The 18,332-nt window shown below is 50.4% G+C and overlaps 1 protein-coding gene across 6 annotated transcripts in view; it reads right to left on the bottom strand.

Moving 5' to 3' along the window:
* Prdm16 (PR/SET domain 16) overlaps positions 1-18,332 on the bottom strand; it is a 338,568-nt gene that overhangs the window by 224,644 nt on the left and 95,592 nt on the right. For all 6 annotated transcript variants that reach the window (XM_045151134.1, XM_045151132.1, XM_045151133.1 and 3 more), the window contains exon 2: positions 4,533-4,882. In XM_045151134.1, coding sequence (XP_045007069.1) covers positions 4,533-4,882 — 350 coding nt within the window. The remainder of the gene's footprint in view (positions 1-4,532; positions 4,883-18,332) is intronic.

The raw sequence follows: 18,332 nt of genomic DNA, 5'->3' as shown, positions 1-18,332 counted from the left end.
CACAGGCTGAGCACCAGCAGAGCCACAGAGGAGGACTTTCTAGGGAACAGCCTCTAGATTACAGAGGATTGGGGGGGGGGCAATGTTAGTGAAAAAATCCTGCCTCCCCAGGTGTTCTATCCCATGGACCCTATCCAAGCAAGCTCAAGCACAGCTGCAGACCCTGCCTGTGGCAGGTGGCTTCAAGCATCCCATCCGCGGTGCGTCCCTCTGGGCTTTCAGCACAGCCATCTCTTAATTAGCAAAATAAATAGAGCTATGATAAATGTCATAATTTACTCAACAAATGATCAAAACCATTGCTCTTGTAGACCTCAGGGCAACGAAATGCAATCACAGGGTGATTTATTCCCACAGGCAGGGTGAGTGGAGGGCTTCAGCAGCAGGCAGGGTGTGACATGGTGGGGGATGGTGGCCAATCCCAGCATGTCCAGATAGAGAGGCCTTGGATTGGGGTAACCTCCTGATAAGCCACTTTCTCAAGGGGCAAAGCCCCAGGGTACACGTACGGACACACAGCTCACATGCACACAGAGACCCGCCAGACCCAAAAGAAGATATCTGATATGTTTCTGTCCGAAATGACAAAGAGTCACATCCCAATGGCTCCAAAGCACCCAGGAAAGGGGGCTTTAGGGTCACTGAAGGGTTTTAACACACACTTAAGGCAGAAAGAGGATGGCAACATCCCCAGCTCTAAAAGGAAGGGCTGAGAGTCCCGAGTGAGAGCCGGAAGGAGTGGCATCAGCTCTCATTCTCCCTGAACTTCTGCTGTGCTAAAGTGGAGTCCACCTCCGGTGAGGAAGCCGAAGTCACTCACATGCCACTGTCAGGTCCTTCGAGTGTGTGGCCATCTGTGCCTATCTCATGAGGGTGCAAAAAGAGTTAAAACCCAGTGTAAGTCACCCTTTGGCTGGCTGGGGCCTGGGTCTCTCCTAACTCAGGAGAAGAGGAAACCTTCCTTTTGTTCAGAGGAAGAACATTTTGGGGATGGTTGTTTTCTGAGTTGACAGAAAATTATGCCCAAGGCATCCCAAAGGATGGTAAGAAAAACCCATCTGACCTTCATTTCAAAGGGGCCCCACATAGGGGTAGCCACACAGGGATGCCCTTCACTTATTCCTTTGAGAACATGATACCAGACTCCTCAGAGGGACCCAAGCCCAGGAGTACAGACTAGCCACAGACCTGTGCATACCTCAACCCCTGTCACCCTTGAGGAGTCAAATCGTACCAGGTCTTCCTGGGTTTTCATCTGTCATCTTTGCCAAAATGTCACTACTTGTTTCTTTGTGGTGAATGAGTTCCGTGTTAATAATAGCAAAATTCAATTATTCTGATCCAAAGAACTCAATTACCAGGGTAAGAGTGAATAACTATGTATAAAATTCAAGGCCATTGAAAGATTATACTCATGCATGCCTCAGACAGCTGTAAGCCTGACCTGGGCTCTCCCCGTTGGTGACATGCTTGCACACGAGAGCTCTCATGGCTTCTGCCTCTGGCGCCTACAGAAGCACACGGTGTGTGCCGGGCTGCCTGGTGTGAGTAGTTGGAGTAGTTAACAGGATGGAGAGACCGTGGGTCTCGGGTTGTCTCTCTGTCCTGACCTTGTCTCTGGGCACCACCATCACAAGATAAGGCATACACGCTGAGCCACGCAGAGGGAGCTGGGAGGGACCAGCTGTTTGCTGTCTCCTCAGTCACCACTCTACCTCGACAGAGACAAAGGAACAAAATGAAGCAGCCACCAACAAGTGCAGGGGGCACATGGAATATTCCAGTGAGGCCACAGCATGGGGATAGGTCCAGAAAACACTCTCCTGGCTCCAGAGGCTCCAACCTGTGAAGCTATACAGAACCCCTTTCTGCCTTAATCCTTGACTCCTTTTCAGGAGCCTCCTCCTCCTCCTCCTTCCAGGAGGGGGTGAGGTTTCCTGTCCAGTTCAGTCAGTGGCTCCAATCACAAGGATTCAACTACTCAGGCAGCCACTTGGAAGTCCATAATGCCCAGAGATGGATCACAAAGCCAGGTAATTGTTGCCTGAACTCGCAAAGAAAACAGGGTCAGATGAGATAAATACCTGTGAGTCCGGAACACTGAGGACATTGGGACAGGGGCAGATATTTCTAAGTACTGCCATGAAAGGAAGCTGTAAAGTCACAAACACAGAGGACAAAGCTCTCTGCAGAAGCGGGAGGTGCTCCATGGAGAAAGAACGCACCCTCATGTACTCAGAGCAAACAGCATGCCAAAGTCAACAGGCCCTGGCAGGCGATAGCGGCAGCCAGTACCTGGCCTGGCACTGAGGGGGACCCACTGTGATATGGACCATTTCTTAAAAAAAAAAAAAAAACTAATCAAACAAAGAGTAGACAAGAGACAAGAACAAAGTCACTTCAAGGACATCCAAAGAGTTACCTGCTACCCGTAGAGCTCGTTTGCCCACCTGCATCTAAAAGTGGTCTACTAATTAGATAGCACAGACCTTTTAAGTGCGTCAAACACCCTTCAACCTGTCTCCAGTGCACCAGGTGGGGAAGGGCTAGTAGCCTTCTGCAAACGCCCATTCCAGATCAGCTCCCAAGGACTCGCCTGTCATGTTGTTTACAATGCTCTCCTTGGTCCACAACAAAGCACAGTATGTGCCCACTGGAGAACCATGACTCAAACTCTCTCCCCTCTTGCCTGCTATCCCTGGCCCCTGGCCAGTCAGTCCCAAAGGTGACTTCAACCTCAATGCCCACATACTGCATCTACTGCTTCTGGGTGGCAGGGGATATGGAGACCCATTGGAAGGACCCCAGTTGTTGAACCATAGCTCCAACTACATTGGACTATCAGGAAATCCAACTCACCCATTCTTGTGTTTATCTGGTCATCTGGGCCTCCCATCTGGACCCTGCAAGCTATCTGAAGAACAAATGGAAGGCTGGAGAGATGGCTCAGCAGTAAAGGTGCTTGGCTGCAAAGCCTAAGGACCCAAGTTCTACACCCTAATACCTATATAAAGCCAGATGCACAAGGTAGTGTATACATCTGGAGCTCATTTGTAGTGGCTAAAGGCTCTAGTACACCCATTATCTCTCTCTCTTTCCCTGCTTGAAAATAATTTTTTTTTCAAAACAAACAAGAACAAACAGAGGTGGTTCATACTCACATCAGTGCCCTTAATCATGAGCCACATAAGACTCCATGCTACCAGTGACCTCACTCCACCTGCCTTCTGGGAAGTACAGAAATCCCAGAGCTCTGTCTCAGTTCTTCTGGACACATAAGCAGCCTTTCTCCCCCAGCAGCAGATGCATTCACTCCCTCAGTTTACCTTGATGGCCCAACAATTTTTACATTTGACATGGCCCAGGAGGACCCTGGAGCTGCTGGAACTTCCACAGCCCCCCAGAACCTGGGAGAAGACACATTGTATATTGGAGGAATCCTTATGTGCAAAGTTAAGAGAGCATCAGGCTGGAGTTCTTCCCTTACTCTTTACAGAAACCCAAGCCCAAATCCACTTGGAAACTTTTCCAAAGTGGCTGAGAGGCTGGAAGAGGTGAGAAGATGGCATGCAGAACTCCCGCTTCGCCTGATGCTCACCCCAACTCTTGATCCTGGCCATGGGTCCTTTCCTTGGCCTTCACCATTTGCCCTTGCTGGCACTGATCTTGGTGCAGGTCCTATTGGAGGCTGTGGAACACCAGAAGGAATCTGGATTTGCATTCCCATTTTCCACCCAGGCAGGCTTCCTGCCAAAACTACCCCTGGACACCAGCCGTGTGGGCTGATGGGAAAACATGCTTTCTGCGGCGCTTTTAGTTCCCATGAGGCCACCTTGTCAGTCACCCCCCAACCAGAGCTCCACGTCCCACATGGCCTGAGCAGGGCAGATCTCATTGCTTCTGGCTTACAGCCATCCCAGACACACCTCTGGGACAGCAGTACCCTATCACCTAACACACTGTCCTTTTCGACTGACCCATGGACTCCAACCTCATAGAGGCCCACAGATGCATGGTAGGGAAGCTTAACCACCTAGACGAGGACTGTATGACAAAATCTGAGAAGTGGGACCCCTCTTAGAATGAGGCAGAAGGCTTGGCAAGATTGTGCAACGGACATTTAGGGGCAATATGCCACCAGACATGTTTTTCAAATTGCCTTGGGATGTTGCGGTTTGAACGAAGCACCTAGAGTAAAGCTGCCTCTTCTGCGACATTCTACCGCTCTGCAGTGAAGGTGGGTTGGCATCTACAATCCAGTGGGAGAGAGACACAAGATGTTTTAAGATATGAGCTCATGATCCATCTCCGAAAAGAGGGCACCTCAGCCATTGTCCAGGAGGACCTCAATGTTTTCTGAGGCGCGTCATGCAAGCTACGGATAAAATAACCCTGGGAAATTTAACATTTGAACGCTCTGTCTCCAACAGACTGAGCCTCCTGCCTCGGGCAGTGGCTGCACCGGCTTTATAAATAGATTGAACACAAGATAAATGGCCACGATCAATCATGCTCAGACTCAGCATGCTCACCTCCCATCCAAAGTCAGCTTCCTTCAGTGCAGCCCGGGGCGCCACCATGTAAGGACCAAACCTCTCCCCAACTTCCATCTTCCGCTTGGCCCAGATCCCCAGGCCGGCCCCTGGGATGGAGGACTCTCGCAGCTCGAAGTCTGGTGGGATTGGAATGTCTTCGGGAATGTACACAGGAGCCTCATAGGGCGAGCCTTCCTTGGGAGTGAAGTCCTCGCTGGTGGGGAAGGGGGATGGCGGTCCCATGGGGATGGGAGACAGGATGCTGTCCTCGGTCTCCTCCTCGGCACTCTGGCCGGCCAGCAGGTCCGGGTCGGGTTCATACATATTATTTACAATATCACCGTCACCTAAAGGAGATGACAATGCAACATCAGTCTCTGCAGCATAGGGACCCTCACAGGGTCCGACACCACCTGTGTGTTATCCCAAACCAAGCAGCAGCCACATGATGCCAGTGGCTTCCAGGAAGGAGATCCCAATAGTCTCCTCCAGGAACCAACTGTTCCCCTCACCATAGCCTTGACTTGTTCACTGTCCCTAAACAAGTGAGATGTGGCCAGCTCTGTCCTTGTCCCTGTCATCTGGGTTAATGCTGACTGGCTCTGCTTCAGGAGAACAGGGGCAGACCTGTTTGTGCCTCACAGGTGTGGGGATGGGAAATGAGATTGTGACAGAGATGACAGTGAAATAGTTACTCTGGAATCAATCTGCTTCTTCTCTGTGTTCTTGGGAACTGAGGAACTGAGATGTGTCCTAAGTTCTTGGGACAACTAAGAGTTCAGGTTTATGTGAAATTTGCTGAGATTTCTGTCCCAATGGGTGGGCTGCTTTGGACATCCCACTGGCCAACCGGGGCCTTTGCAATGTTCCTGCAAGTTCCCAATCACTTGAGGGTGGCTTAGGAATGGGCTTACTGAGGTCATAGATATGGGACTCAAGCTCTAGGTAGACCCAAGGAAGAGGTCTCAAGGTTGGCTACATGGCTTGATGAAGTTTGGTACCAAGACAGTGTCACCTGGAATGAATAGAGGGTGTTCTGCATGGATTGGGGATATATCTTAGTGGTAGGGGGCTTGTCAGAGGGTGTTCTGACATGCTGAGGACATAGTGACACCAGGGAGGGGGAGGCTGGGAGGGGGAGGAGGAGGTCAGGTTGAAAGGAAAGCAACTCCATTTGTGGCATCTGCCCATAGCTCCACAAATAGGGCCTCACATAGGTGAGGATTCAAATGGCCAGAAGGAGGGCCAGCTCAAACGTCCATCTGTGCATAAACAAGCCATGATCTCTCCACATAGGGAACCATGTCCTTGCTATTAGAAGATGAAACCCCACCTTGCTACAATGCAGACAGACATCAGAAGCATGTAAAGTGCCTGGGGCACTTGAGACCCCCTCAAAACTGCTATGAAACACAGAGCCACATCACATTCCGTGCCCCAACCCCCCACACTCACTCCTCCTGCCTCAAATTTGTCCCCATTTACTGACCTCTTCTCTTGCCCTGTCGCCCTGTTGAGGTGCCACATTTTCCAGTCACTCTGACTTAAGTATTCCCCAATACAAACAGTATATACACATGTACATGCAGAAATATAACGACATATTCTATAAGTCCCTGCTAATTTCCCATGTACATGGATGGAGGCATCACACTGCATTTTATAAATGCCTTGTTTGTGCCCCAAAGTGTAAAGGTATGCAAGTATCATACTATGTCCTATAAATCCCTGTTCATTGCCCAATATGTACATGCATGGAACCATCATATTGTAATGCATAAATCCTTGTTGATTTCCCATGCACACCTGTGCACATATCACACTGTATTCTATCACTATATGCAATCATTATTTGAACATAAAAAATATCAAAAAAATGAAGGAAAGATGCCAGACAGAAGACAATGCATAATTCCATGTCTACAAAGTGTCCAGAGGAGGCAAATTTGTAGAAGATTCTGGGGCTTGGGGAGCAGCCTCTAATGGGCACAAGGTCTCCTCTGGGTGGTGAGAATGTTCTGAAACTGGACAGGTGGGGACTGACTACACAACATGGCAAGGGGCTAAGTGTCACTGAATGCCTAAACATGGCTACTGTTTTGTCCTGAGAACCTGACCTCGGTCAGGAAAGCTGACATGTAGCGGAGGGGATATGGAGGGGATCTCATTCTGGCTCCTGGTTAAAATTTCTGACCTCGGATCCAAATGGCCCCATCCAGGTCTGATCCGGCCACTGATCTGGAGGCCTGTGGAAGTGACCCAGGGACTGTGTCCAGCAGCTCCTCCTGACTCTTTGACACTGGCTGGTGAAATAGAAGCCTCTGGGGGAGACGAGAACTTTCAAGTACAAGAAAAATGACTTCAGATTCCCCACACTGACTGCAAGCAGACAAGCTGGAAAGTAACAAAATGTTTTCTTTCAAAAGAAACCAAAGTCTTGGGGTGGGGAGAACATGCGGATAACACTTATTTAATTTAGTAGCATTCACAAAGGTAATGACTATGTTTTAAGTGGCCAACGGTTCCTTTTTAATTGGCTGGTAGGATCCTTTCAGAGAGGCAGCAACAGTGCTGCGGCGTGACCCCCTCCACCCCAAAGCCCGGTGTTGTTTAGGTTTGAAAGAACCCCCCATAAACCTTCCTGTTGGCTGTGTGCAGCAGAAAGGTAAATTAGGAGGGGGGGTAATTAACATGCCACCTATTATTTAGAACTGGTAACTGTGCAGCGCTCACAAACAAAGTCGCGCTGAAAGCCCACGTTCCCCATGATGTGTTCTTTAACTCCTTCGGGGCGTGGATGCTGTGGCCTTCAGAGCAGCCGGGAAGTGGAGCCGTTCTTCCTGAAGTTCTTTGGCGCCCAAGGTGGGCAATGCCTGTCCAAGAGTTGCAATCCATCGGGCTCTTTCAGCTTATTTTTCTGTTTCTGTTTGAATTCTACATCCCCAACCCCCTCACCTCCCAGAGGAACCCAGCACTTTAGGATGGGCCAGTTTAATTTGAGGCCTAGCACACAGCTAGACTGGAAGTAGTGTTTCCTGCCTACCAAAGGCAGATCTATGCACCAGCCAACCTCCTGGGCCCAGCAAGTTGGGGGTCAACTGACTGGCCCCCTTCTCCATTCACACCGGGGCAAAAGCTCTTCTCTATGGGTGATTGAAAGGAGTCCAAAGGAGTGTGTACAGGATACAATTTGAGAATACAGTTGCAGGGAATAGCAGATGTTTTCTCCGAGTCCCAGAGCCCTGGGAAGCCAGGCAGGAGTCGCTCAGCTCTTTGCAGTTCCTGGGGTAACCAGCAACGCTAGACTTAAAGATGATCCTTCCTTGGCCATGAACTCTACACAAGGTGTCCTTGGATTCCATAAGCCTGACCAGGAGCCTGTGGACCCCTCTGCCAAGGCTAAAAAGGCATGTTCCCACAGCAGGTGTTTTTCCATTTGAGGCCAGCCCATGGCCAGGCCTCTAGGATGGCAGGTATGTTTTTAGCCCACCTTGTGTCACAGGTGGGAGTGTAGTTCCAAGAACACTGGGATGTTTCTGACTTTGTGGCTGGGCAGTGGGACACCTCTGACTTGCCAGGATGCCCATATTCTTTTTTAAAACTACTTTGGAGACAGAAAGAGAGAGACAGAATTGGAACACCAAGGCCTCAGCCACTGCAATCAAACTCCACACGCTTGTGCCACCTAGTGGGCATGTGCAACCTTGCACTTGCCTCACCTTTGTGCATCTGGCTTGCATGGGATCTGAAGAGTAGAACATGGGTCCTTAGGCTTCACAGGCAAGCGCCTTAATCGCTAAGCTGTCTCTCCACCCCTATATTCTTTATTTGGGGTTTTCAGTGAGTTTTACACTGGGGGTTCATGACTGGGGTTCTCGTTCCTAAATATTTCTTTTGGGAAAACTACCAAAATAATACAGCACAGGGAACATCAGGCAGAGGGAATCAGCCCAGGTTCTGCTGCACCTCAAGCTGAACAACGAATCCAGGTCACAGCCAATGTCACAGGGTTATCAGAGAAGTGCCTGCCAGGTCTCAGGTGCCAGCTGAGGCTGTTAATGGTGAATTTCAGGTTGAGATCTGGTGGTTTTCACACCAGGCCTGGGCTGGTTGGAAGCAAACAGAAATATAGCTACTTGCCATGCACCCACAGTTCTTCTAGCCATTGTCCCCAAACCTGAATGCCATGAGCTCATTGACCTCATCTGATTGGATGCGGACCCTGAGTGACCACTGTTGTCTTCCTCAAATGGGGAGAAAACATCAGAAGACAGAAGAAAAGAGGAACAAGGTGACTCCCCCCCCCCCCCCAGCATGCACAAGCAGCTTCAGAAGGATTTGGGTGTGCTGCCCTCAGGCCCTGTGGAGCAGCTCTGGATGAAGGTGGCTCCGGCATTTTGCCCAGGCACAGGCCCCACTTGCTGCCAACTTAGCCTTTGTCCTCTCCCTATGGGCAAGGAGAGTGACAGCCTTACTGGTGAAGGCATGCAGGGTGGCTGAGATATCACCCGGCTGGCCCTGCACACTCTGTGGCCCTTGTAACTATCCTAAGGTCTCACGAAGATCAGGAAGGAAGAGTTCCCAATTACCCCATGAGTAGAGTCCCCTAATGGCCCCTGTTCCTTCAGCCCACTGATGGTGAAGATGGGTGGGGCCAACAGAACTGCCCACTGTACAGTTGAAATTTATTTGCCCATTCTGGGTCTGCAGAGGGGTCTTATGATGGCTATACCCAGCCTTCTGACTCTCTTGGAGCACTGGGCTATCCCATCTTTCCCCAGAATCCCCTTGGACTAAAACAGATGTAACATGTCTTCAAGAGCTGAGCTCAGGATGTCTCTGTACTAGCTGCCAGGCCTAGTCTCACAGGCATGGTGGGCTTTCTCCACAAGGGGCAAATTGTATCCCCACTGTCCCCTGAATGTTTTTAGTTGCTTCTGTCAGAGGCTGGCAGTTTCTTGTGGATGACCCATACTCCTGCTGGGTAGAGCAGCAGCCCCAATTCTGAAACGTCTGTCCCAAACATGTGGAGGCTGGGGCCCAGTGAAGAGATGAGGGGTCAAAGTTAGTTTGGCCTTAGCCGGAACTGACCTAGGAGTGAAGGCTAAGCAGGACTCTGGCCTGAGGAAACCCAGGTGTGATGAAGAGAAGGATACACATGAAATGTCACAGGAACAAGATCCCCGGCCAAGTGACTCCCAGCTGTGGGTCAGGCTTCATGTCCAGAAAAAGCCACAGAGGACCCAAGGAGTTTCCAGACCAGAGAAGACACTATGAAGCATGCCTGTTGGCCACAGCCAGGCCCTAGAGCATCACACTGAATGACAAGTCACCCATTTTCTGAGTATTCCTGATGCCCATTATGGTCAGAGATGGGATGCCTTAGTGTGAGAACCCTGCAAGCTCTTGGGAGACTTAGGTGTGTAGTGGAAACCAGAAGGAACACAATGGCTTTGGAGGGGTGGACACGCCTTTTTCCTGGGCAGTGTAGGCACCGGTAAGGTAGGGCTGGTCTGTTGGAATGCCCTGTGAGCTACCCAAGGCTGAGGGGCTGGGAAGAGAGAAAGCCCTCTTGTGGGAAGGGGAAGGCTTGTTTGAGACCATCTGAGCCCCTGTCATATCACAGCACAAAGGCAAGTCAGGGCCCCTCAGCCTGCCATCCAGAGATAGTGGTGATCTCCCAGCAGGCCGAGCATTGATCATTTATTTTTTAAAAAAATTTTATTAGCATTTTCCATGATTATAAAAATATCCCGTGTTAATTCCCTCCCTCCCCCCCACTTTCTCCTTTGAAATTCCATTCTCCATCATATTACCTCCCCATAACAATCATTGTACTTACATATATACAATATCAACCTATTAAGTACCCTCCTCCCTTCCTTTCTCTTCCCTTTATGTCTCCTTTTTACCTTACTGGCCTCTGCTACTAAGTATTTTCATTCTCACGCATAAGCCCAGTCATCTGTAGCTCAGATCCACATATGAGAGAGAACATGTGGTGGTTGGCTTTCTGGGCCTGGGTTACCTCACTTAGTATAATCCTTTCCAGGTCCATTCGTTTTTCTGCAAATTTCATAACTTCATTTTTCTTTACTGCTGAGTAGAACTCCATTGTATAAATGTGCCACATCTTCATTGTCCACTCATCAGTTGAGGGACATCTAGGCTGGTTCCATTTCCTAGCTATTATAAATTGAGCAGCAATAAACATGGTTGAGCACGTACTTCTAAGGAAATGAATTGAGTCCTTCTTGAGGGGGGAATAGATGTGCCAGGGCCTCTAGCCACTGCAAATTAGCTCCAAATGCATGCACCACCTTGTACATCTGGCTTACATGGGTACTGGGGAATTAAACCTGGGTCAGTAGGCTTCACAGGCAAGCACCTTTACCTCTCCAGTCCTCGCTTCTTTCTTTGAACTCATAAGCTGGAGTTCAGTCAGGGGGTAGCACTGGATTCAGGCAGGAGGCTTTTCAGGTAAGTTGGGCCCAGCTAGGCTGGATATTTTAGGGTTGTTTGCCTCTCCCATCACTCAGGAGTTTCAAAATGGGAGCCCTGGACCTGCAAGCATACTTTGTGACCCCAGAGACTCATGAGAGCAACAATTTATAAGCCATACTCAGACCAGCTAGAGACAGGCTAAGCATTGTGTGAGGTGGGTGTCAAGTCTCCCCACTCAGAGACTATACAAATGATCCCATAGCCCCTGGGTCTCCACCCTTACAAGCCACTTCCTTTTATTGAAGGAGTTTTTTACTGAGTGCAAGGGATCCAAAGCCTGGCTAGTTCCCAAGGTTCCCCCAATAATGCTGGCAAGAAGTGGACTCACATACACCTCCACTTAATGCTGGATGATAGCTCAAGTAAAACCCTCACCCTTGCAAGATGTTTTCAAGGGAAGATCCAACCACATAGAGGTGGCCTGATGCCACAAGCCCCATGTCTTCTAAAGGAGCTTTTCTTGGCAATCTGCAATGACCTGAAACCTCCAACACACCAGGCAGCAGCAAGGATCCCCAAGCATCATGTTTTTCCATGAGGAGTGGTGGGACTAAGGATGGGACAGCCCAGCCCCAGGCAACTCAAGGAGTTAAACTTTACCAACTTCTTCAAAGCATAATTTAACACCCATTGGTCAACTTAGCTAAACGTACGCAACCTGTGGCTACAAAGGCTAAGCCAGACTTCAGGACAGAGACTGCCTTAGCCACTCATTTCCAGCATAAGAGGTTCAAGGCATGGGGTTCAGAGTGGATAAATGCATGTGAGTGGATGGATGGGTGGGTACATATGGGTGAGTGAAGGATGGGTGGATGGACGGAGGATAAATGGGTGGGAAGATGAATGAATGGACAGATGGATGTGTGGGTGAAAGGGTGTCTAGATGAATAGGTGGGTGGGCAAATGGATGGTGGTCAGCAGGTGAGTGGATGGATGGATGGGTGGGTGAATGGATGATAAATGGATAGATTGGTGGGTGGATGAATGAATTACTCTATAAATGAGTAGATAAGGATGTGAGAAACCATAAGGACAATTCTTATTTTTTTTTGTCATTGTTTTCTTGTTTGTTTGTTTTTTGAGATAAAGGTTCACTATACATTCCTATTGGGCCTTGAATTTGCTCTGTAGTCCAGGTTATCTCAGAACTCACAATCCTCTTGCCTCTGCCTCCAAAGTACTGGGACTATAAGTGTGCACCACCATGTCTAGCCGTTCAGGACAGTTGCTAATGGAAAGGGTAGAAGTCAGGACCCTGACTGCCGCTCCTGTCTTTCCTTCCTAACATGACTCTGGCTTCCCTCCGCTTGACCCTGATGAGTTAAACTGGAAGATACTTGGGCTTCTCCCCCAGCCACCACCTCATGGAAATTGGTCAGGTTTCTCTGCTCTCCCTTCAGGGTCAGCCCTCTCTTGTCTGAGGGGTAGCCTGTCTAGCCCAACATTCCAGGGGTGTGGAAGCAATGCCTGTGAGTCGTAGGGTTCAACCAAAGGTCTGCCTAACTGTTAGGGCAGCTGCCCCCCACTTGGGCCTACTTGGGGCAGAGTTTGACCTCTATCTTCTGGTTCCTCTTCCTCCTCAGAATCAAGAATCAAGTAGGTCCCCCAGAGACCCTGACAAAGTCCTAGATGTGAGTGTCCCTGGGATCATCTTACTCACTGGATGAGCAGCAGGGAAATGGAGGGACAGATCAAACTCTGTGTCTGGGTTGTGGGTGCCTGTTTGAGGGAACAGATGCAGAGGTAATTCCCAGAGGCAAATGAGATCGTCTATGCAGCTGTGGTTCTGCCTAGCTCAGATGGGTGAGGTGAAGCTGCCTCCTCAGCAGAAACGTTCTTGTGCTTCAGAAGACTCACTCTCCAAAAACGTATTGCTGAGAAGGAAAGTCCAGGACCTAACCTGCTCTTTCTTGCTTGTGTCCTGCCTTTGCCCCCAGCCCTGGGTCTAGGCCTTGGTAAGTGTCACAGACAACCCTGCGAAGGGCTCTGTCTCCTCCACCCCCTGAGCAGACCACCCAGGTCCTGGCTGCCCACAGCACATGGTTGGTTCATCAGTGTTTGCCTCGCTGAGCTCCAGAGCCAGGCTGGATGGTGACTGTTGGAAATGTGGCAGACTAACAGCATGGAGGAATGATGGCTCTGAAGACATGTAAAATATTAATAATAATTGTCATTTATATTCTCAAGTCTGCAAGGACTCTGTCCACAGGGATGGACCCAGCTGTAGGCCTGGCATAGCTGAATTATCATTATGGCCTGGGGGAGCCTGGGTAGGGGGGTGGCACAAGCTGACCTCAAGTCTGGTCCATGGGCCTCTCTGAACCACTCCTCTAAAGGCCAAAGCTATGACACTTCCCCACAAAGAGCTGGGACTGCCAACCTGGGCTCTGCAATCATGGCCAAGGGTAGTCACTTGACCTAGCCATGTCACATGATGTCTGTATCTGTCACCAACATGGAGGAAAGCAAGGACAGCCCATAGCGCTGCCTTTTTATTTTGCAAACAAAGGGATAAGGCTGGAAGTAGCCAATAAAAAATAGCTCTGGATTTAGCTCTGGATGAGTCTCTGCCCCCCCACCCCTGCTTACTCCAGTACCTAGGAATGTGACTTTACTTAGAAATAAGTCCTTTTGTATGTGTGTGTGTGTGGTGTATGCATGTGTGTACGAAAGGCCGGAGGAGAACATTTGGTGTCCATCTCTTATCACTCATCTGTGTATTTCCTTGAGGTGGGGTCTCTACCTCCACCCTGAGCTGGTGTCAGTCAGCAAGCCCCAGTGATCCTCTGGTCTCAAGATCTCTGCAGACCAGTGCTATAATGAGTAGTCACATCAACCTTTGTACATGGTTTCTGGGATGTCAAATTTGGGGGTCTCCAGCTCAAGAGGTCCTCATGCTTCAATGGCAAGCACTTGTAACCACTGAGCTATTTCTCAAGCCCAGAAATAAGTTCTTTGAAGATGCCTCAACTTAAGAAAGACATCAGGATAGACCCTACTCCAACCTGATGGTAACCTTATAAGAGGGCGTGCAGAGAGGAGCTGGGGAGATGGCTCAGTGGATAAAGCACTTATTGTGTAAGCATGAGGACCAGAGTTCTGATCCCTAGAATGCAAGTAAGTGTCATGTGGGCCTGGCAGCATGTTACCCAAAATACAAGAACTCAGGATATGGAGGCAGGGTAATCACTGGGGCAAGTTGGCTAGCTAGACTAGCTAAATTGGTGAGCCCTGAGTGCAAGTGAGAGGCGTTGCCTCTCTATATAGGGAGAAGAGCAATTGAGAAATGCACCTGCACATGTGCCTACACACGTACTTCCATGCAACCCGCACTCACATGCACCTGCCAAAAAAAAAGGCATGAGGGCTGGAGAGATGGCTTAGTGGTTAAGCGCTTGCCTGTGAAGCCTAAGGATCCCGGTTTGAGGCTCGGTTCCCCAGGTCCCACGTTAGCCAGATGCACAAAGGGGCGCACGCGTCTGGAGTTCGTTTGCAGAGGCTGGAAGCCCTGGCGCGCCCATTCTCTCTCTCTCCCTCTATCTGTCTTTCTCTCTGTGTCTGTCGCTCTCAAATAAGTAAATTAATTAATTAATTAATTTTTTAAAAAAGGCATGAAACCCAGGAAAATATGGTATTAAAAAGGACAAGAGGGTCTGGAGAGCTGGCTTGGTGGTTAGGGTACTTGCCCGCAAAGCCAAAGGACCCAGGTTCCAGTCCCCAGAATCCATGTTAGCCAGATGCACAAGGTGACACATGTGTCTGAAGTTTGTAGCAGGTGGAGGCCCTAGCATGTCCATTCTTCCCTGCCGCCACCCGCTCTCAAATAAATAATACTTTTTTTTAAAGTACAAGAACAGAAACCAGAGTAAGGTGGCCAAAAGCCAAGGAATATCCAGACTATCAGTAGGCAGGAAGACTCCTTCCCATATCTTTTGGGGATAGCCCAGCTCTGACATAGCTGGATCACACACTTCTAGCTTCCAGAACTGTAAGGTTAAGATTCTGTTGGTTTAAGCTGCCCAGCTCATGACACTTTCTTACAGCATCCCCAGGAAGATCATGCTGGCACTCCTGAAGGCAGCAGTGGTCACTAGGTTCTCTTGCTGACCTCTGTTTTGACTCTTTGACTCATCTGAAGCCAATACACCAAGAATATGGAGAGCCTCAGGAGCTTTTGGCCAACAGAGGAGCCTAAGTAGCGCCACCTGAGTCTGGGATGTGCTGTGGACCCCCACTCCCAGAATCTGAGCCATGAATTGGCTGGAGTCAAGTCTCAGTCTACCTCAGGATGCTCAGAGATAGCCAGCTCCATTCAGAAGGAGAGTCAGGAGCCCAGGGCCAGCAACCTGAATCCATCCCTTACTAAGGGCCATGGAGGGCTCTGGCTGGCCTGGCCACCTGGCCCCACTTAAACCTGATGTATTATTCCAAGAGATTATTTGTCCTGCAATGCTCTGGGGATAGTGAGCTCCACAGCAAACCCGCATCTTCCATTTCCTGACCGCCTCCATCGCCTGGGGCAGGCGCTGAATGGCAGCGATGCCTCTGTAATTTTTATCAAGGCTTGTTCCTGGTAAAAAGCCTCTTTGTTTCAGAGAGATGTGATTTGGCCTTTCTCTTCCTCTCCTTTATTCCTTGGTTAATATACCACTTCCCTGAGCCCTAGGGGCAGCGAGGTAGCCCACGGATCGCTCAAATCTCACTGTTTTTCTTCCAAATCACAGCAAGGCTCCCTGGCCCCGCTGAGCCCTGTCTAAACTGGCAGGCTGAGCGGGTGCCCTCCTTAACCCTTTGCCTCCTGAACGGTCAGTGTACAGCCCTCTCAAATTTCTGGGGGAGGCTCTGGTTACTTGCTCTGCAACCTCCAGCCATATGACAGCGTCTTTACAAACAACTATGGTGGGGCTGCCATGGGGCTCAGTGGCATAGCACTGGCCTGGCATGTGTGAGGCCTTGGGTTTCACCCTCAGGATGGGAACAAAGGTGTTGGGAAAATGCACATCACATAATCTACCATCTGAAACTAGCATTTTTAAGTGGACAGGTCAGTGACATTAAGCACATTCACATTTTTGCGCAGTGGTTACACGATCCCTCTCTAGAACCTTCCATCTGCCCAAACTGAAATTGTATCCCCACTAAATACGGACTCCCCACTTTCCCCTCTCCAGTACTCAGCAACCACTGTCTGTCTCTGAATCGGATTCCCTTAGGAACCAGATGTAAGGGATCCACACAAGACGTTCTGTAGTGACCAGCTTATATCACTGAGCACCTTATCCAGCCCCCCCCCCCACATGTGGCATGCGCACACTGGCGCTAACTTTCTTTTGAGGGCTGGGTTGTGCCCTGCTGGATGGGTGGCTCACATTCTGTTTGTCTGTTCCTGCCTTACTAAATATGGCTGCCTGCACTCTTGGGATACTGTGAACTACTGTGAACACTACGGTGAACAAGGGTGTACAAATATCTCGAATCCACAGTGTGCATTTAGATTGAACCACGCCATAGGCAAAAAGACTGCTAACTGGCTAGCCCAGCAGGATGAAGCCCTCTTCCTGCCACTGGAAGGAGGAGGAAGCTGCCCACCTCCCCTGCTCACCCTGGGCTGACTCTCTCCTGCAGATGAAGCAGGATCCCCCCCAGTTCATCCACATAGGCACCTGGGGTGGGGGGGGGGCAGTGCTGGGTGAGAAGTATGTTCATCTCCGGTGGCCCCAGGACCAAGTGGTGGGTGGGCAGATCTGGATAATCCCCAGGAAGCCCTGTGTTGCTCCCTAAACTGGGGGAGGGGCTGATTCAGGGTTTCATCAACCCTACTGGGCTGGTGGAAGGCCTCTGCTCCTGCTGAAGACTCCCTGGGCGTATGCGCTCAGCCAGGCTTGCTTAAGCATTCTAGGATCACAAGCCCTTTTAGTGGAGTCAACCTGAGCTCAAGAGGGACCTGGGCCTTCTCAGCCAGGCTGGGGAAACAGCGCTGTGCTCTCCCTCACACAGATAACCTGTCTCTAGAGCCGTGAAAGCTTCCAGGAGACAGTCAGAGGATGGGCTGAGGCAGGCACAGACACCTACCTAAGATCACCACATCTGCCTGCTGCAAGGCCTTAGGGAAATCTCTGCAGACCAGGCCACCCAGGAACCCACTGTGTTTTGCCAGGGCACTTTGAAAGCACCTCCTGTGATGTTTGTTCTCTGATTTGTTTCCCCTGCCTCTGCCCAGGCTGCATGGTAGAGGAGCAAGGGGTTAAATGCTGAGCAAACTCTGAGACGACCGTCACCAAACTATTTATAGACACATTTATCTCTGTAGTTCCTACCAGCCGGCCATTCACAGACCAGAGCAAGCCAGGCTGCAAGTACAACAATGTGCCTAGGAGAGGCATGGCAGGAAGGCCAGCTTCTGGCAGCTCAGGGTTGAGTGTCCTACTGGGATTGGGTTACCCTGGCCCCAGGATGCTCTTAGAGGCACAATGAAACCAGGGGGCTCCCTAGGCAAAGTGGGCGGGCAGGAAAGAAGTGGCTCTGTTTGATTGAGGCTGAGGCTGAGAGGTGATGCTGGCTTCCAAGCCTTTTCATTTGCTGCTTCGACTGCAGACAGACTGGCCTTGGGTGCACCAACAGGTCTGGCTGCGTGGAGAACTCAGGGTCTTCAACAGCGCCATGGAGGAGGAAATTAGCCTGTCCACTGGCCTCCAACCCCAGGGTTGGGGACCAACAGCTAAGTCGCTTTTTTGTCTATGGTGGACCTGGGTCCCTGGCTTCTCGCTCACCTTCCCCCAGGCTCCCCCTCCTCCAGGCACCCAGGCTGCTGGCTCTCTGCCTTGCTCTGGCCTCACACCAAAGTGGGGGTGGGGAGCTGCAGAGACTGAGCCCCTCTGAGGCATGATACCCCTGCCTCCTCTATGGCCAGGACTGGGGCAGGAGGCCTTCAAGATTCTTCATAGGAGAATGGTGCCACCTTGTGATCTGGCTCCCGGGGGCCAGGCAGAGCCCTCGTTGGCTGCACTGCCCAGAGTGACACCTGTTCTCCATCCTCCACGTTCTCCTCCATAATGCTACTTAGGGGCTGAGATGCATGTAGGGGGGTCCGAGAGATGAGCCAGGGAGTGACTGACTCTATCCTCCTCGGGCCATGGCCCCTCCCTAGGAGCCTCATCCTTACAGAACTGGGGACTACCCTCTTCTCCCCACCCCAAGAGCAGCCTCCAGCTCTGTCACTCCACTCCAAGAAGGCTGCAGGTGAGCGGCTGCCCTGACCTTCTGGCCCTTTCTACCTAATAAAGACGTTTATAG

This window comes from Jaculus jaculus, chromosome 5, assembly GCF_020740685.1.
Source record: "Jaculus jaculus isolate mJacJac1 chromosome 5, mJacJac1.mat.Y.cur, whole genome shotgun sequence".
Lineage (NCBI taxonomy): Eukaryota > Metazoa > Chordata > Mammalia > Rodentia > Dipodidae > Jaculus > Jaculus jaculus.
The sequence above is the reverse complement of the archived record's forward strand: the minus strand, read 5'-3'. Positions and strand labels throughout refer to the sequence as shown.